We start from the raw sequence: 19,640 nt of genomic DNA, 5'->3' as shown, positions 1-19,640 counted from the left end.
GAAAAGAGATAAGAATTTATTTTTAAACCATTTTTTTCTCTTACACTTTGGACTGTCATTAACATCAAGCAGGGTTGGTATCGTCAATATAGGAATGTTAGTTTTGAGTTGAACTCTTATGTAGTTTTCTTTCCTGTGGTGTAAAAATAATTAATGATGAAAAAGAATAGAGATTAAGACCAAAATGAACTCTGATCTCCTTTCAAAGCCAGACTTGCACAGTTTGAGGGCTGCCTTCCTCTGCAGGGTGGCTTCCAAGCGTTCTGGACCGTGAGCCGCTTCGCTGGCGGTGTTACATGGCTTGGGAATGACAGGCACGTTCCCGCTGTACCAAAGCTGTTAATCCCTCTTTTGCAAGATGTGGGGCAGGAGTGTAAACACCAGTCTCTCACCTCCCAGATAAGTGATCTGCGCAACTAGGCTAGATGATAGTCTGAATTGCGTTCAATTAATTAAATATTCATTAGAATAAATACTTCAGTCCCAGGCTTCCCCTACTCAGATAAGTACGTGAACAATTTGATTATAGGCTCAAACGCTGTCTTTGCTCTACGAAGTATGTTTAATTTTCAACATCTGTTTTAGTCACTGAATCCATTAAGTTGTGCTGATGAAATAATTTCTTGCTGAAGTGTTTTGCTGGACTTGACTTAAAAGACAAAAGAGGGCGTAGTTCAAATCAGGCTTTGTGTTGTGGGTTGCAGTTTTAATGGTGGAGAGGGAAGGTGCTTAATAAGGATTATTAGGAAGTTATTAAAGAAGAAAACGGTAACAAACAAGGAAGTCAGCTGGGAGTGGACAGAAATTGCATGCTTGGTGCTGAATGGGAGTTGTCAGAAGTGCTGGGAAGAGTGTAGGAAGTTTCTAAGGAGTTGCAAGGTGGAGAAGTACAGATCTTGTTTTGGTTCAGTTGCCGTTTGAGCAGATCACGCATAGCTGCGTAAACTGAATAACGTAATGATACCTAACTTGCATAGGTGTGTTAACACTAGAATTTTCAGTTAGTGGCAGCCTAGAGCTGTAGTTTAAGCTTCTTACTGTTGATAAGGCAAAGGGCTACCTTTGCGCAATATTTTACTTCTGCAGAGCTTTTGTAGATAAATGATAAAAAACCCCTACATCATTGTTGGTACAGTGTCTTATTACGTAGTCGCAGGCTTGGTGTGTTCTGTTGTGTGTTTGTGCGTTTTTAACAAGCTAGAGGGAGGGAAAATTTGAAACAGGTGTGTGCATATACTAGACGTGATCTTATTTTTTTTTTATAGATTGGGATTCAGTCTTCTTTTTTAGTCTAGCTTTGTTTTATCCTTGATGTAGAAGCCAAATGCTACTCGCCACCATGGCAAGGTTCATGTGGAGTAATCCATGGCAAATTTTGCTCTCACCTGCTTGATGTAAAGGAAGAATATTGTTTAGAATAAATTCTCTTCCATTATGGCTTACACTATGAACCCTTTCACTGTGGTAATGAAAAAACACTATATGAAATGGCACACACAAGAGGTCTGCTGTCAGTGCAGAGGCAAAATCCTGAAAGCCTTTGTAGGAGTTTTCTATCCGTGTGAGGAATCTCGTGAGTAAGACCCTTTCATGGCTGGTCTGGGTTTTGTGAAGTGCTCAGGGCTTTTGCCTCCCGCTGTGAAAATGGTATAATGTTAACCAGTTTGTAAGGTTACTCTGTATTGTTTGAAACAGCCCTCAGACCTCGCTTGCCATTTCCGTCTTTCAGCTGCCAAACGTAACTCTCAAATGCTGGTTAGATGACTGGATTGTTTGTAATGAACAAGACAATATGTTATGGATAAAAGGTTTGTTTAGATTAAATTCTCATCTTAATCTCTGGTTTGTCTGAAGTGAAGGGAAACCTGTTGAAATAAAAGTTAGTGTACTGATTAGCTTTTCATAAAATTTGCACACAGAAACTGGATAAATCAAATGCTTACTTTAAAATCTTATTTCAAGATCTTAAAGACTAGCTAACACTGTCAGGATGATTTTTGCATATGCTGTTTGAAGCTGTCCTTATAAACATAGACTTGGAACCGCTGATCAGAAACCCCAAACCTGGTCACCCTGCTGAAATCCACAACAGCACTGGGCTCTCCCCGTTACAATCCCACCCTTCCCTTCCTTCTCCCAGTTACAAAAAGTTGCATCTCCGAAGCCATGTAGGAGATAAGAGAGTAGCCTGAGCTGTGCCCCTTGGGAATGATGGAAAACCTGTAATAACCCGAGGTCGCCTTCCATCGCAGCGTCCCTCCTGCAGCACGCCCGCGCTGCCGAGGGAACAGCTCGGAGGCCCTGGGGAAGGCATCTCCTTGTGCAGAGCAAGGAACGGCCTTTGGGTAGTTCGGGCTGGTGCAGAGTCACAGGCTTTCTGGTCGCCTCCCCGCCTGTGCGGGTCCAGCCTGCCTGGCTGGTATGGGAGGGAGGGCAGGCAAATCCGTGTTTCTGATGGGGCGAGGGAAACGCATCTGCATCAAAGTTCTGCGGAAATGAAAGAGTTTGGGTAGCTTAAAAATAAGCATAATTTTATCCAAGCAAAACATTCTTAGATTCTATATTATATTCCACATATGATTAGACTGTTCTTTTGAATTTTATAAAAGTATATTTCAACTGAAAATGGTCTAGGCTTGAGTTCTGAACGTACTCCTCTGAGAACACATAGGTAACTAGATACAATATTTTTACACGTTATCCTCTCTAAACTAGACAGTGTGAGTTCCATATTCCACAGCCCTGTGGCAGCGTGATTTAGTTCAGGTGGGTTTGTCCAACTTTCCAGTAAACTGAAAACGTGCTTTTAATTTCGTGCACAATGCTCATCTTGTTTTCCTGTGCCGCACAATGGTAGTCAACTCTGAATTTGCACAATTACTGCTCTCCCGTGGTACTCATATTGTAGCACCAGAGTGCTCCGGGACGGACAGACAGCGCTACGAGGCTCAGCCTCGCCTGGGTCGGAGGAGGCCCTGGGAGTCAGGGGTGTGCCTGCTGTGAAACTGGCGAGGAGGAAATAGCAGTGGACATTCATTTTTTTAAGTATTTAACATTTAGTTCAAATTCTGTCAGTGTCAGAGCAATGTAGGAGTTGGGCTGTACGTTCTAGACCTCCATATTGTCTCTTTGGTGTTACATCCTGATACAGAGAGTTCTGTTGGTGTTGGTGGGTTCCCTTCCCTGACGGACCTACCTCAAGTGCACAGTGTGTGGGGGGAGGAGGAGGAAGCAGCTTTCAAAGTTTTCTGCAGCAGTTATAATTTTGAGATTTCTTAATTACTATGATTGCTGCTAAAACAGTTTCTTTTCTACCTTGATTTCTTTTCGTGCTGCTGTTATGATTCACTCTTGGGAGATTTGGAAAACCGCTTCAGGCTTCGTAAACGTACACAACAGTTCACAGCTGGAAATCTGACCTACTTCAGAGCTGCTCTTAGCCAGTTAACCGTGTCTCCGAGACTGAACTGCAGCAATACAAGCTTCCCAAGCACTGCCCACGGGTTAAGGGAAGAAATGATTTGTTATGAAAATTGGAAATTTGTATTGTGAGAAAGACTAAATAGTATGCTGTGAATTAACAAATTGCCGAATCCTTAGATTAGGTTCTGTGGGAATTTTTCTTACTTGGGTAAAGAACTGGACGTAGGGACTTCAAGCTGTGTGTAGTTTGTTATAACTGGTCGTGGTCCACAAAATGGAAGGCAGTGTCTGGAATTGTTTGTAGACAAAGCTGGGGAAAAAAAGTGGAAGAATCTATCTGAAAACGAACAAAACTGCTGCCACTTATGGCTTCTGTAATTTAAAAAGGCCTATTTAGTTTTTCATTCAAGAATGTGCAAATGTGCCACATGGGCATCTTCTTCATAGGTGTCAATTATGGAGTTTTTTGAAATATTTGCCACCGCTTGCCGCATTGGATAGTCACCTGATGTGGTTGTCAGCAGTTCCTCTGCACCTTTCATTTTGGTGTTTAAGCAAAACAGACATTTTTTTCTCTTGGTGAAAGAAGAAGTTGTTTAGCTGTACATCCATTTACACCAGCTGACCTTGATATGTAACATGAAAGACCACCGTGAGTGAAAGACCGTGCCTGTGGCACAGGGACGTGTGGTCCTTGCAGACCTAGTCCAGTGTGTCAGCTTTGGTTTGTTTCCTGTTCTGTTGGCACGTACAGAAAACAGGGATTAATTCCCTCAGAGCTGCAAAGAGGCGACTGAGAAAAAACCACCTTTTAAAACTGAGAGTCCGGGTTGCGTACTGCCGCGCTGTATGCGGGTGGTTTCCTTTGGGGTGGAAAGGCCCTGGCTTTAAAACACTTCCAGGTGAGTTCACCCAGTGGATCTCAACATGTTTATAGCTGATGACCATATTCAGATTAAATTGGGAATCCATGTAAGCCTGAGCTCTAAGAGTTAAAAGGTTTTAGAGATGGAAGTCCAGTAATCGCTGAAACATTATTTTTTTCCTTGCAGGGCACTCTTCGAAGGATTATTATCGAGAATGCTGATCAGGTAGGAAAACTGTTGAGTGCTTGAGTTCTGCTTGCGTAACTCTTCCTCCCTAATTATCCTGATTCCGTAAAGTGCTCAGCTGTCTCCATCAGGGGATGTTAAATATTTTGGAATCATGTGGCTCTTACTTCTAATTGTGAGAGATGAAATTATTAGGGATTGAAAATACCACAGGATCGTCAGTCAGGCTTCCCACCGCTCCGCAGTTCAGTCTCTGTTAATAAGCTTCCACACAGTATCGCTAATGGAAATGAATTTCCAACTGTTTCTGCTGTGCGTATTTCAAATGATGTCTCGCTGGAAGAGTTGTCACTGTGTTTCCAAATGGACATATAACGCAAATGTTCATATCTTAAAGACCTGCCCCTAAGTGATTGTGTCTTCAAATTACATTTTTTAGTCAAAATTACCCTAATTCTGAATTTGCTGTTTGACAACATGTATGAATGTTTTTCTTAAAATGTTTTACAGGAACAGTTATCCCCATTTCTTAGAGGGGCGAATTTCTGTCCTGGAAATAATGTCATCTATGAAAAGACAATAAGAAAATATGAGCTATTAAATCCCCAACAAGTAAGTCGGTTGTTTATATTACCTCTTGCAAAAGAAAATTGAGATGGTAGCAGAAAAGTAATGTTCCTGGGTTGGTTTTGGTTCTTTTTAGTTGGGAACTACTGCCAACATGAGAACTGCTGTGTTGAGGTATAGGACACATTCTCAAAGTAAATGAAACAGTTTCTGTAAGCAAGGAGAGCAGAAGTTGGAATGTTTGCTGTATTTTTAGTAAGAATTTATTACTTCAGGCTAATAATGAAAACTGCTGTTGTATCTCCAGCACTGTCATCTTTGAATACTGACTGAGAATTAGTTTCTTGCAGTAGCTCCACAACAGAATAACCAATACAAATTTTTACACATTAAAAGGCAAATTTTAGCACTTCTTTTATTTTTTTTTCCTCTCTCTTTTGTGAAAAAATGTATTTGGTGAAGCTGACTGAAATTTTATCTTAGAATTGGTCAGTTGTCAATAGCAAAAATCCTTTTTTATTGCTCTGAAATACTGTTATTTTCAACAGGAAAAATGTTGAAATTAAAACTGTTTCAGAGTGATTATTCTTATCTGTTCGGGTTGGTTGTTGGTTTGGTTTTTTTGGTTCTGTTTTGTGTGTTTATTTTTTTAACTGAAGTTTTCATTCCATTCCTGATTTTCAATAGATAAAGTAGGTGTGATATCCACACCCTAAAGTGGAAAGCAAAAGAATTTGAGCTAATGATGAATAATAGCTTCTTTCTTCCCATTGAAGAATAAAGTGTGGAGTCTAGTCCTGGAAACCACATCCTGCTTCTGTTTTTTTGTTACCCAGGGAATATCTAGATTTGTGGCATATCAGGAGTGTAGTTTTGAAGAAAATTTCCCAGTCTCCTACTGCACAGCACTCTTCGATTAGCGCTGCACCGTGGTCTTGGACCATGCAGGCTACATGCCTTTTAGGTGAAATCAAAATCTGTTGAAAGAGTGCATTCGAAACCCAATGTGAAACCCCAGATCCGTAGAATGTCAGTGTTGGGTCCTCGCTCTGCTCCTCTTGTGCCGCTGCAGAATGCGATGTACTGCAGCCTCCGTGTTCTGATTTTGGTGCAGAATCAGATATTATTTTAAGCTTTTAAATGTAACTGCATTGTGAATTTTAAATCAAAATAACCCAGAGCCTAGGATGGGCATGTATACACTTCTACATAGAATACAAAATATGTATTTTTGGAAGGAAACTTGTAGAAGTCACAATCTAGAGAAACAATTAAGTTTGCTGAAATCAGTAACTTCCAGTGTTTTGTCTGGAACATAAACTAGTTTTGAGTTTATTGTTTTGGTGGGTGGTTTTATGAGTAGCACTTTTCTTGATTTAAAAAGAAGATGCGTGTCCCTTATATATTGTACACTCTGAATCTGGAATTGCTGAAAGCATTTTTAGAGGAAAATGTCTCGAGCCTTTTCCTGTACTAAATTTTTTTCTAACTGAAACGGTGAAACCTCAGTTTAACTGGAGCTCTTTTTATCTCTAAAATACTTAACGAAACAGGATATGCACATGTTTAAAATTAAATAACGGAGGTCCCTGTGGCCTATGTTAAGAGTAACACCATAATAAAACATGCAACTCAGTTAGGAAAGGTGTATTTTCTGTGCTTTTTGTTTGCAGCTCCTCAAATTTGGGAATTCCAGCCTTGAAGTATGAAAGTGTGAGCCAAACTCATCCAGTTAGGGGAAAAAAAGCAATCTTATTTATTAGGATTATTAAAATATCTGAAACTGCCATCAGTCTCTCCATGCAAAACCACATTTCTTTCAGTTATATATTCATATTAAGCTTCTGTCTCATTAAGATGTGTCCAGCAGCTTAAGAAAGTTCACTCGTTTCCAGGAGAAACAGTATCAGTTTTCCCGCCAGTGTCAGAGTCCCCAGCAAGCCGACCAGTGCCATGTTGTCCAGCCCTGCCAGCACGCTGAGCCGGCCCAGGTCTCTCACCAGTGCCAGCAGACACAGACCGGTAGCCCCTGTGAAATAATTCCAGTCTCTGTGAGCGATGACTGCAGAGGAAATACTGTGAGGAGGGTGACAGTTCAAACCTGTGAACCGGTAAGAATCGTTTGCTGAATGTTTTACTGTTCATGAGGTATTTTTGTTCTATACGCAGAGTACAGAACTTCACAGATACATAAAATTGCTAATCCCCAGGCTCAGAAGCTTTTGTTCGAACTCATAGTAGGGTCACTGAGCACCCTGTGCCCGTGGTAAGCAAACAGCAGAGCTTGTGTGTCTGTTGCACGCAGGGATGGCAGACATTGTCTGGAACTGTCCAAGACTTTGTCATGTGCTGTTAAGGAAAAAAAAAAAAAAGCTGTTTTAGGTGTTGTATCATGTTTCTTGTTGGCACAGACCTGCGCTTAATTGTACTGACTGATCATAATTCTCTTGTGCCTTGAATATGTTAAGTCTTGCTGGTTTGTTTGGTTTTTTTCCTTATCTGCGAGTGTGACCCACTGACTGAGTCAGGTTTCACCTGTCGGTCTTTGTACAACAAAGCTGGAGTAATCAATGTCAGGCTTATGCCTCTAGTTTTGGAGAAGAGACATGTTACTTTACAAACTGGACGTACATTGATTCAGGATTGCTTTCTATCCAAACTGATCAATAAGGATTTCAAATATATTTCAATTTGATGGAATTCTTTGACATAGATTCACTGGAAGCACAAAACTAGCTTCCTTCGCCCCGTTTTACAGCAGCTGGTAAATTCTGGAGTTTCTGAGGGCTGCAGGAGGCTTCCTGTACATGTACACTGTTGGGGAGGAGGGGCTGTTGCCATCCTTCCTATGCACCTATTCAATATATCGGTGGCAAGACAGACATACCTGGTGACTTCCATGTTAGACCTATGTGGGATCCATAGCCAGATACTCCCATAAACCAACTCAAGTACGCTCAGTTGGGGTTGCTGATGAAATTCTTTTGGTGTGCACATACGTAAACCTTTGAACTGTGGCAACACAAACACCGTTTCTGCAGTGGGCAGTCTCTCATCTGGCTGATGTTATCTGGGTGTTGCCCACAGGCATTTCGTCCACTACAGCTATGGAAGCATGTATATTAATGAAGGATTTCCTAATTCTCAACACTTTCCATATTAGAATAATGATGGTGACATTGCTATAGAAGGCAATACTTTGCATATTTCTTGTTGATGTAAAGGAAGTAATTTATTTCTGTGCAGTTTGCCAAAAACCAGAATACACGGACGTCTCAATACTGAGGAGAACAACAGTGTGAACAAATTACAAATTAGTAAGAGCGAACAAAACCAGATCCATCATACTTGTAGGATTTTCATGCTCAGCTTTCATCCCGAAGAAGTGAACTCAATTATGATCTTCTCGCGTTCCTTCTGCTAGGTGAATTGCTCTCAGGAAAAGAACGACCAGCTGGACTGCCGCTACTTCGGTGAGCTCCTTGCTGAACTGAACCGCAAGACCAGTGACTTGTACAGTTGTTTACTGCAGCATGTGGAAAAGATAGGAGGAAGGTATTGGCATTGTATCTGTTCTGTCATTTGGGAATCCCAGAAATCCTAGCACTGGCAGTGGGAGGACAGTACTGTTTGCAAGTTGGGATGTTCCACCTCCCCCCCGCCCCGACAACTAGAATTGACTGTGTATTTTACACATTCAGCTAATTTGCTGAGTAACTGATGGCATAAAAATGCCATAAGCCAAGTAATTTATTGAATTTGAAGCTTCTTCAAATTGTTCAGACTAATACACAGTAAGAATTACGTATCCCACGCCTGTTTGCACACAGAGCAAACAAGTACACAGCATGCTCTGACATTTATTGAACGACACCATTTTGTTGTTATGTCCTGAAGAAAAAACCCAAATGTCCAAGTTGCCATTTCCATTGTTCTGTCACGTTGTTATTCTATGTTGTGGATTAAAAGATGGCCACCATAAGGTATAAAGCTTGGTATCTACATGCAAATTTGTTAAGCATGTATTCTGCAGTGTCCTACAGATTGTCTTTGAAAAGGAATGCAGAATCACAGCAGCCAGTAACCTGAGCCTTCCCAGTGTTCTTACCCTTCCCTCACCATCGCTGTGACTTCATCCTTCCCCCCGCTCGCTCCCAGTCTCGTTTGGTGCTTTCCAGGTTCACTGATATTAGAAAAGTGGTCCCACAGCAGGGGAAAAGGGGAATTTAAGCATCACAACGTGACACTGCAAGGTAAACACTGCAGCACGTCAATACACTGCAGCGTAGTTCTGGGTAAACCATTACCCAGCCAATTAAGAATGTAATTGGGTTGAGCAAACAGATTGGGATAAGTGCTCAAAGAAACGGAGATAGTTAGCCTGCGTTAACTGTACTGCTATTAGTATTCCACTCTCCTATCTTTACATGGAATCATATTCAAAAAATCGTGTTGCCTGGCACCTTAAAAGGAAGGTAACAGCTCTTAATCTAATAAAGAACCTTCCTTGCTCCATCTTTCAAAGATAATCTTTTTATAGTTGCGAACGCGGGCATGAATTCTTAACATTCTCAACAAAGTTTCTGTTAACCGGTCCCTTGGATTTTGTCTGTTTTACAGAAACCACGACATCGAATTTACATGTCAGGTAAGCATCAGGCATGCTCTCAGCAAGCTGTTCTGTGACGTGTAGTGCTAGTAACAGTGGTGTGGATCTTCAAGCAAATTAAGCCAAGCCAGTTTAAGTGAAGGATGCTGGCCTTAGTTAATGATTCCTGCTTGTTAACAACATTTAGAGCCTGAAAGCTACTGCTAGGCATGTATTTGCAAATGTGATAATATTGAAAGGAAACATTGATAATTTGCATTATTCCATTATGAGAGTCAAATTTGTAAAGTCTTTCCTGTTGTGCCAATAGTGGTTTCATTGTAAAACAAACGTAGGCAGCTGCATGTACTTTCGCTCTGCCTTTTTGCAAAGGATCTTTCACTCTTGCCAGGAAAGCTGCTGTTCAGCAACATTTGCTGCTGCCACGCGCTGCAGGAAGTGCAGAATCCTGCCTCTCTCAGAAAGGAGAGGGACACAAGCTGACAGAACAGACTTCCGACGGCTACAGAAAGCTCACTTTTGTGATTTGGGCCATGACAGAATCGTCAGCGCCTCTGTTATTTTACAGGCATCGTGTATATGGCAGAAGTATTTGTCTAGGATTGAATTGCATGAAGCAATGCCACAGGCTCCCTGGCAGTACCTCCTGTGACGCACTGGTCATCCTTAGTTTATTGAGTCTGTTCTTTGTTTAGAAACATGAGATTTGCTCATATCATAAACTGCAGGGAGTTCTGTTTTAGCGTCAGCTGGTATTTTCTTGAGAGAGGATTGTTTTGAATACTGCTTTTAAAATAAATGTTGAACTCAAGGATTTGAATACATGCTTCATGTATCACTTCATCTCAGTTTTTATATGCCACACATATATGAGGCTTTGGAAACTTTCTGGATACACTTTGATCTGTTTTCATTCTTGCCTTGTACTAGACATGTTTTTCATAGCAGACCTGTGTAATTAATGAAGAAACCACATTACGATCTACCAGGCAAAATTCTTAATCAAGATGTCTCCGCTTTCCTTCCTTTGCTTAGTCTGAAGATATTGAAGATCTAATTCCCAAAGGACTGTCTGAGGCAACAAAGCAGCAGATTCGTTATCTCCTCCAGGTATGTGAGCGGGCTGGAGGGGATGTGTGGCAGCCTCTCCTAGCTTGAAACAGTGGAAGGTGGCTTACACGCACCAGGGGGGTTTGTACGTAACATAACTTGACTCTCTTCTGCTTATTCCGTTTTTTCTGGTATAAAAGGGTACGGAACCATGCAGGTGGCTCCAGGTGACGTGTTGTGGCAGTTGGTTCCACAGACTACTTGTGTATTTTGAACTGAGCTTTACTGGTGCTTTCTTGCAGTTTCACTGGAAACCATCTTGGCTTTTGATCAGTTATAGGAGGACGCAGACCCTTCATTGTATATTAATGCTTTACTTTAAAAGCTAAAGGCAAACCGTAAGTCCTTTACTGAACACTGAGTTGGTTATCGATTGCCAACTACATATAATGCTTGTAACTGAGGTCTTACCTTTTACAAACATTCTGGTTAAAAGCCTCTAACGTTAGCACTAAGTTCTGAAGCGTGTTTACGCCGTTATGTTAACAAAACATAACCATTTCTGATTTGGTTCCGTTTATAGAGGCTTTTGTGTTTCTTCTGTCTTGCTCTTTAGCTACCTAACGATCTCAACCTGCTTTTTCCAGCCACAGGGGTTTGGTTGTAAGGAAATCAGACACGAATACAAGGTTCTGGTAACTGTTGGTCATTTTGTTGCTTCCCAGCACTGTAAGAGTCTGCAGTGTGTTTTTTAGAGAAACGCTTGACCTCTTTGTGAAGTGTTTTGAAGATGGCCGATTGGAATTGGCCCCTGCCTTTGGTAAAACATAAAAACCGGTGCTGCAGCATGAATCCCACTGTCGACTCCAGAACCATCTGACATGTAGGTTAGGTTACAACAGGATCCAAATCAGCCTGTGTTGCTCAGCAGGCCCGTCTGGTCTCCTGGAGGTTGGGTGAGGTGATCCTACCCAGCAGTTGTGGCTTAGCATCACTTCCTGGTAAAAGCCACATTTCAGGGAAGTTGTGAATGAGCAACCTGGTCTGACTCCACGGCTTTAAGCAGGAAGGCTGGATGAGGTGACCTCCCAAGCCCCTTCCAACCCAAATTATTTTGAGTCTTCTACAATGGGACAGACACTGACACCAAAATACTTTGTGACCTTGTGTTAGAGCCCTGTCCAGGAAGCTGTTAGGCTCCCCTCTGTGAAAGAGCTGAATCACCTGTTTTCTGTAAGTCCAGCTGGTTTTACAGTCTCACAGCTATGCTTAAAAAGAAACACAGCTAAAATGTCTTTTGGGGAACTGGATTTTGTCAGTGTACACACAGAGCACACGCGCAGACTACAGCCCCCTCAGGCCGCTCGGACAGTTGTGTGGTGCGTTCTTACATCCAGGAAGGCCTCTGAGCTAGCTGTCAAACTGCTCAGGCAAAGACTGGCCAGGGTATGCCCAGGGGCTCCAGTCTAAAAGCATGGAAAAATTTCACTGTGGAAGGACATGGCGCCTCTGGAATTTAGCAACCTCTAGCACTAAGTGATTGCTAAGTGGGGATGTACTTAGTATTTTTGTAGTCTAAATTCACCCAGTTTGACTTTGTTCCTTTTAATCTAATCTTACACTAGATTTCACAATAAAGCCAACACAACTGTAAGTCAAAACTTGAATTCCACTTTAATTTAAAAAAACCCCAAACAAACAGGTGAGATGATACACTAGAAATGTTATTTTTGAAGCCTCAGTCAGGTAACAGCACCAGTGGGGATAAAAAATATAAGGGCTATTCATCATATTGACAGAGATCGCGATGGCTCTCTTCAGTTTGAATGGTCAACAAAATTAAGAGAAAGTATCAGAGGAAGAGAGACGGGAAGATTTAATTTTTGTCCAGATAGTAAAAATACATCGTCTTTTGCATAGAATATTCAGCCCTTCTGGATGAGTCAAAGAGTCGAGGAATTATTTTGTGAGTTGTGTTCTTTCAAAATCAGTGTTTCTTCTTTCATATATTAGAAATGTGTCATGAAATGCAATAATCTGTGCTTTAACATGAAGCAATACACAGCTGTTAACGTGCACTAAAAGAAAAAAGAGAACGGTGTTAGGCTATTGTGAACTACTGACTTTTTCATCCAGTAGATGCTGTTAATCTTTGGATCTTTCCTTTTAAAGGCCAGAGTTGGTTGTATGGCTTTTTTTTTAATGTAAAATTTAAAAAATTTAATTAAATTCTCTTGCCCTTGGGCTGAAAGCGGGCTTTGCCAGATCTCAAAGATGATGACTCATTCCTCTGTGGCTTCTCAGGTAGGGTACTTGTTTCTTTAAATCGGCGTAAGTCACAAAGCTCTGGATACTCAAAAAATGATCATGCAGTATTAACACATTTTTCCTTTTATTGGTGTACAGAGGCAGTTCTTTACTCTCCTGTTCCTTCCATTTTAAAAATGTTATCCTAGGTTACCAGGCAGCCATTAAAAAGCTGTGCGATGGGCAGAACCAACTGCATGAAAACGTGCATCTTTGTCGAACCTGTGGGCACCGCAAAGAACGCCATGCGGTAGTTCTAACAGAAGTTACTTTCCGCTGCGTGGCAGCTCGCTGGTCCTTGCCCAGCACACTGTAAACAAAGCGCACTAATTAAGCAGAAGTAGCCATTTTCCTTTTTTCCCTTCCTAGATGAGAGTGACGTCAGATAAATCTTTGAGACTTGTGCTTTCCACTTTCAAAAATTTACGTGAAGAACTTTGCCATCTGCAGGATGACTTGGGGGTAAGCCATGGTTTGTTCACGTCCCATGACCTCATCCACTTGTTTCTAGCTGTCAGCAGGGTCTGTTATGATGAAATTTAAATCATGAAGTCCAGGTGCTGCGATAGAAGTGGCTGGTTTATTAAAGGACTTGCGAGGCTCACACGGTAGATGAGGTTAGATTTCCTTCTAGCAGTGGTTTTCAAGTGTTCAATTGAAGCCTAAAATAACCCCAAACACTTGCAAAGGCAGAAGAGACCCTGCTGAGTGAAATTCCATTATACAAGGCATATAGCTAGGTGTAAATGTACGGAACTGTGGTTTTACTTTTAACGGGGACAAGACGTGCACGCAGCCGCCTACTTAGTAGGGCTGTTCCAGGAATCGGGAGGCCTTGGGTCCATTCACCCAGACAAAGCTGTCGTTCCTGGGGAAGCCGTTGTCAACTGGTGCTTTAACAACGGCAGCAGTGCTCCGGGGCAGGGCAGCCCCGCTTGGGCGCGGGGGCTCCGCTGCTGCCCGTAACTGTTGTCAGGAAAGCAGGATCATTCCCCGCACCAGCCCCGGTACTCGGCGCCACTGGAAACATCGCAGCATTCTCTTGAAAAGCGCGAAGTTTAGGGAGGGGAGAGGGCGTTTTAACTGTCATCTTTATGCTAGAACAAGGAGTCTGTGCGGTGAAGTGGCCTCTGTTCTGTTGGTTTTTTGTTGGCTTCTGTTTAATAGCTACAAATTACTCTTTCTGGGACAGACTGACAGAGCAGCATCCAGGATCCCAGTGCATACCGCACAACACAAAGCCACACGCTCTACAGCAATGGGCACCTGTGCGCTATGTAGTTAAAAAAGACATAGTTTCAGGACAATGGAGTGTTTTCTCAGTTCTAAAACATCACAATTACTCAGTATGTTGCACTTTGAATATGGGAAAAATTGCAGCTATTGACTGTAAACACTTTTGTCTTACAGAAGTTAGAAACTGACTGTGTCTTACTTAAGAAGGATTTGGCTTTTAAAGCTTCTCAAGTAAAAGAATATGAAACTATGTTGACTTCTCTGAGAGAGAATAATCGTCAGCAGCAGGTAAATCTAAAAATGTATTTTCAGTGTAATTACAGTCAGCCAAAAACTAGCCTGTATGCTGACTTTTGAGTATTCTGAGTAACTGCCGCCTGGGATACGTTTGTGCATGCGCGTGACCCTGTCATGTCCTTACGGACCACCACGCATTCATTCCACTTCTGTGCTTTCCAGCAAGGACTCAGAGAGAGCACTGCAAAATGTCGCTCTCTGGAAGAACAGCTCCTCTCCCTTCGGCTCACCGAGGGAGAAAAGGACTGTCAGCTGAAGGAACTGGAGTACTGCAAGCGTACCTTGGAGCAAGAGATCCAGAGCCTCAGGCTGCAGGTTAACAGGCTCCCTTCTTCTGTGTTCAGCAGCTGTTACTCACAGATACAGCTGCATTAACGCATGAAAATTAATGATGAAAAGTCCCTTTTAAAATAAAAAACCATTTAATTTTCTGTAGGCCTGCTCTAATCCAACACTACAGACCACCACAGATGAACTCTCCAGCCGTTACGTAGAGATGATCAATAACTTGAGAGAGGATAAAGATCGCGAGATCCGCAGCCTTAGGGTAAGTTGATGAACTTTGCTCGTGTGTATTCCTCGCCTTGTACGACGGCAGGTAAATAGCTGCTTTTGTAATTAAGGAAGAGGAAGGATCTACCATATGTACCTTTTAGATATATTTTGGTTCTACGGTTACAGTATCCATAGATGCTAATGCTGACTCAGAAACCCTCGTGGTAGAACATAAAACTGTGATTTAAAAAAACCACAATAGAAATTAGGGATTACCCAGATTAGCAGCCTTTCCTAAAGGGCTATTTGGTGTGTCCGGATAAAGTAAGAAACTAGCCAAAAGCCACCCAACACAACATAAAGTCCCAGCCAAAACTACAAACAGGAAGTGCCTCTCATTTACAGCACTGTAGTAATATTTTACACCCTGGAAATGAATTCAACTTCAGTGTTGTATGAGCTTTATCGAGTTCTGAACATGTTAAATGGGACTGAATTCTACCAGCATCAATTAGCACTTTCTGAATTTACTGTGCAGCTCGACATTCTTACTTGAAAAGCGTCGGGTTTTGTGCATGTCCATGTATGCATCTACGTCCATAGCAGTTTTTGCGTTACACTAATTAAAATCTTACTGTTTGTAATTTAATTAAAAAAATACATCCGGAGTCCCAGGTACGTACTGCGGGGTCACCTGCACGGAGCCCCAAAGAGCTAAATATTCTTTAACCTGTGTTTTACAGTCTCAGTTATGCCAATTCCAGCAAGATATATCGAAGAGAGAAGGAAGTAACAGTGACTTGCAAATAAGGTTACATGAACTGATGTCGATGCTGGAGGAGAAAGATGCTCTTATTAAACAGCAGCAAGAGGTAAAATAATACAATTTATTGCTCTTCTAAGGATTTTTATGTTTAAGCCTCTACGTACTGTGTAGGTGGAAACTTCCCAGGAAGTCACTTGTACTCTCCTGGTTCAGGAGTCAGCGTTAGGGTTTTTAACTGAATGCTGTTCCTCTGCCAGCCTCTGGAAGGACACTTTGCTCTTTGAGCGGAATTTCTGGAAGTATTTTGTTGTTACTTTAGTGAACTACTACTTCAGAAAACATTATTTCATTTGAATTTTTACTTTTGGTTTTCTCAGGACCTCTTCAGATTGAAGCATGAGAAATTATCAGGCAGCCAGTCCCCTGGTGTAACAGCTATCATCACAAAGAAGTAACGTAGTTATTCACCTTTCTTAAAAATACATCCTCTTGATTTTCCCTTGTATAGTCTCTATTAACCAAGTTCTTGCCTTCTGGAAATGTCTTAACAAACACTACCTGCTCAACTTCGAGGGGAGAAAGTCGAGAGAGGTTTTTCTATCTGGGGAGGACTGACTACTAAGCACTGTAATAGCAATGGAGGGGTGGCCAGCATGGGCAAGTGACATTGAAATGACTGTATGAGCTTTTTAGTTACTAGTGAAACTGTTTGGGGATTACTGACTGGCAGGACTGTGTGGCAAGAGCAGTTAGTGATGTGGACACGGGTCCGCAGAGTTCAGCTCACAGGTTCGCACCTCTCTTTAATACAGGTACAGGAATCAGTACCCTATTCTGGGTCTCCTGTCCGATGACTACAAGGCTACATCACCTGTCAATAAATCACAAACCATTGTGATTGAGAGGACCGGGGAGATATGGAAACACGTAAGTTCACCTAGAGATCAACTACACAGGCTCTGAAATTCCTAAAAGCGTTCAATTTAACTTCAGAGGCAGTAATAGCCAAAACTGACATCTGAGAGGAAGCCAGAGTGTTAATTGAACTTGGCTGCAAAAAGCAAAGTGACTGATTAAAGTCAAGGAATTGTACTGTCTGTTGCGAGAAGGCAGTAATTGTTGGGTGGAGGATAAACAAAACAGCCTTTCATTATCCTCTGACACATAAGTACCTTGAAAAAAAGAAGAGGCGTTGCTCGAACGCCAGCCTCTGCCCCCACCCCGCACACGGCAGTCTTCCGGGCATCGCTGTACAGGGGAGTTAGGTTGGTAGGAACGGTTTCCGTGCTGTGCTCTCAGGAGATGGAGCGTTTTGGGTGGGCAGTATTCCTCTGAATCACCACTATTAATGCCAAACTAGTACTACAACATACTGAGCACCCCGTCCCTGAAACTTCCATTGAGCCAGGGCAGTGACTAACCCCAGAAACGCAGAAGAGAGGTGATTTTCAAGGTGTGATTCAAAGTCAAAATAGAAAATAGGACTGGAGAAGCTATTTATGTTACAGGGCACAAGGTAACGTTGCCAAGTCTGAACACAAGCTACAGGCGTGAGAAAGACCAGCGTGGCCAGTCCACAGCCGCGTGTTCGGGGCAACGGAGTCTGAGGGCGCTGGCTGCAGGCAGAGGGTGGCAGAGCCGCACACGTGCAACCCAAGTGTCACCAGAGTAGCTTTGTGGGGGGGACAGTGCCAGGAAAAGGAGCAGCCTGGGTAGACAAAGGGTAAAGCAATGGCATGTTCTAAAAGGATACGTTACCTGGAGTAGGATTAAGAAAACAGAAGGTAGAGGTCACTGGCAAGCAGCAGCGGTTCATTACTGATCTCAGCCTCATCCAGTTCCATGGCAGCCTAGTGAAATGTCAAGGAATTTAAACAGTAATAAAGAAATTAGACAAAGCCCAACCCCCCTCCCTCCTAGCTTACTTGGAAAGTCAGTCATGCTCTCCATTATAAAAAAACAGAAAAGATCAGTATCATGAAATAATGAGAAGTGTTTGCATTTTAAGTCTCCCAAGCTCTCCCTCAATCATTAGTGCAAGTTTCAGCTGAAACAAAATAACTTTGCTGCAAGATAACCTTGGTAGGTGTGAAAGGTGCCAGTTTCACCTTCACCTCAGGCTCCCAAGTATGGCTTCTGTGTCCATGTACCATCAGCCAGATCTTTATATCTGCCCTCATGATTGGATAGTGATGCTGACAGTCCTTCATGCTCAGGCCTTTGGGATACTCGCATGAAAGTACCTAAATGTTCCTTTTAACGTTGATCCTAGTTATAGGAGAGAAAACTCTCGGTAGAAGTTTTGTAATACCTACTATTTAGGTAGCTGGTAACGTCCTGCTCTTAGGAAAACCAAGTACAAAAAAAAGCCACTGTCCTTGGTTTGTCTTCACTGGAGACGCGAATCACGCCAGTGCTGACAGCTGCCCCTTGCTGAGCAAAGGCATTTACAGCTTTGTGATATGGCTTTGACCAGCCGCTGTGAGCGCCGACGCGCTGAGCGTCTGTGAAGGAGCAGAGGCTCACTGGCCACCTGAGACACTTCACAAGTCAGGCTGGTAGAGAAAACAAATATATAATTAAGCAAGGCATGCTTTATAGACCAGTTTGGTTTTATACACAGAAATAAGTTTGTGTGTTTTTCTTCTAACAAGCTCCTTGTTTCTTTCAGGAGTGAAAGAAATCCCTAAGCCACCAGAGCTGCTCAAAGGAGTTCACCACGACTAAAACTGCTTTACTTTCTGCTATTTTGCATCAGAAAAAGGTTCAGTCTGATAGTGAGAAAGGCTGGGAACACACTAAGGACATGGAAGCACAAAGATAATGGAAAAGAGTGTCTCATCCTCACTGTGAAGAACTCGGTTACCTGTGTCCACGGTCTGCCACTAACATCTGCGTACAAACGTTACTTGTACTGCTCACGCGCTCGCTTCTCGCTCGGAGGAGAGCGGCAGGCCATGCTTCCGTGGGCTTCTGTTTTCCGCCAGGCCTGAAGCAACCTAAGGGACAAAGGAAGACGTGTGACACCTTTTTCTCTTTGTACTGTTAGCCCTATTCTTCTGTCCACTCACGCTGAGAACGATACCAAGTTAAGCCCCAGGCACACGGCGCGGCTGGTTTCAGTGCAGACGGATTCACAGATGGACGTTTTACCTCCTGCTGCCCATTGACGGTGAAGTGAACCCCAGAAACAACTTCAAAAAATACCTCACTGAGAAAGGCTTACCTTGCACCTGCCTATGCCGGGAAGGTAAAACACGAAGGGAAATTACTTCACTTACTCCGGATACACAAATCCTCAAACTTGGCTACTGAACAGGCAACCGCCAGTTACCTGGTTCAGTAAAACGACGGGGCAAACGCTCATTTTAAAGAATGTTGTTGACCTCAGAGTTGATGTATTGTCAGGTGAACCTCTATAAGCCCCCAAACCAGCCGTAAGTATGTATTTGCTGTGCTTGAAAATCAACATCTTGGTACATTTTTATATAGAAAAACTTAGTATGAAACTAGATCATAGACTAAATTTCACCATCAGACCAACCTTCCACTTTCAATTTTTGCTCCCCGTAGGACCACAGAACTTCTAAGTGATTTGGTATTAACCATTAAGTGGTTGTCTAAGCAACACAGTGCAGGGAATGATAGGGGAAATGTTTAACTATGCGGTCAGAAGGCACTAGCTCGCTATCCCGGGTTCTTGCTTCGCTTTGTTTCTGCAGGCACGTATTTCTATTCACAAATAATATATATCATCAACACTGTTTAATGGTGAAAGAACGCTATAGCCTATGTGTAACTATGAAATAAATCTAAGTGTAACTTTCTGAATGACGTC

The 19,640-nt window shown here is 42.4% G+C and overlaps 2 protein-coding genes across 16 annotated transcripts in view; one reads left to right on the top strand and one right to left on the bottom strand.

Annotated features, from left to right (window-relative positions):
• Positions 1 to 19,640, top strand: part of POF1B (POF1B actin binding protein) — a 21,507-nt gene extending 1,867 nt beyond the window's left edge. The window contains exons 2-15 of one of the 2 annotated variants that reach the window (XM_064462880.1): positions 4,476 to 4,514; positions 4,986 to 5,087; positions 6,965 to 7,153; positions 8,467 to 8,597; positions 9,663 to 9,690; positions 10,687 to 10,761; positions 13,378 to 13,470; positions 14,419 to 14,532; positions 14,704 to 14,856; positions 14,978 to 15,088; positions 15,780 to 15,908; positions 16,180 to 16,253; positions 16,615 to 16,729; positions 18,474 to 19,640. In XM_064462880.1, coding sequence (XP_064318950.1) covers positions 4,476 to 4,514; positions 4,986 to 5,087; positions 6,965 to 7,153; positions 8,467 to 8,597; positions 9,663 to 9,690; positions 10,687 to 10,761; positions 13,378 to 13,470; positions 14,419 to 14,532; positions 14,704 to 14,856; positions 14,978 to 15,088; positions 15,780 to 15,908; positions 16,180 to 16,253; positions 16,615 to 16,729; positions 18,474 to 18,479 — 1,359 coding nt within the window. In that variant the 3' untranslated portion in view covers positions 18,480 to 19,640. Of the gene's footprint in view, positions 1 to 4,475; positions 4,515 to 4,985; positions 5,088 to 6,937; positions 7,154 to 8,466; positions 8,598 to 9,662; positions 9,691 to 10,686; positions 10,762 to 13,377; positions 13,471 to 14,418; positions 14,533 to 14,703; positions 14,857 to 14,977; positions 15,089 to 15,779; positions 15,909 to 16,179; positions 16,254 to 16,614; positions 16,730 to 18,473 lie in introns of both variants that reach the window. The other variant, XM_064462879.1, reaches the window with a different exon arrangement.
• Positions 12,351 to 19,640, bottom strand: part of ZNF711 (zinc finger protein 711) — a 47,087-nt gene continuing 39,797 nt past the window's right edge. For 12 of the 14 annotated variants that reach the window (XM_064462872.1, XM_064462864.1, XM_064462865.1 and 9 more), the window contains 2 exons: positions 18,669 to 18,801; positions 12,351 to 17,652 (listed from right to left, as the gene is read on the bottom strand). The gene's annotated coding sequence lies outside the window, so the exon portion shown is untranslated. The remainder of the gene's footprint in view (positions 17,653 to 18,668; positions 18,802 to 19,640) is intronic. The other 2 variants (XM_064462870.1, XM_064462867.1) reach the window with 2 other exon arrangements.

The sequence above is a fragment of the Phalacrocorax carbo genome, chromosome 11, assembly GCF_963921805.1.
Source record: "Phalacrocorax carbo chromosome 11, bPhaCar2.1, whole genome shotgun sequence".
NCBI classification, from domain to species: domain Eukaryota; kingdom Metazoa; phylum Chordata; class Aves; order Suliformes; family Phalacrocoracidae; genus Phalacrocorax; species Phalacrocorax carbo.
The sequence above is the reverse complement of the archived record's forward strand: the minus strand, read 5'-3'. Positions and strand labels throughout refer to the sequence as shown.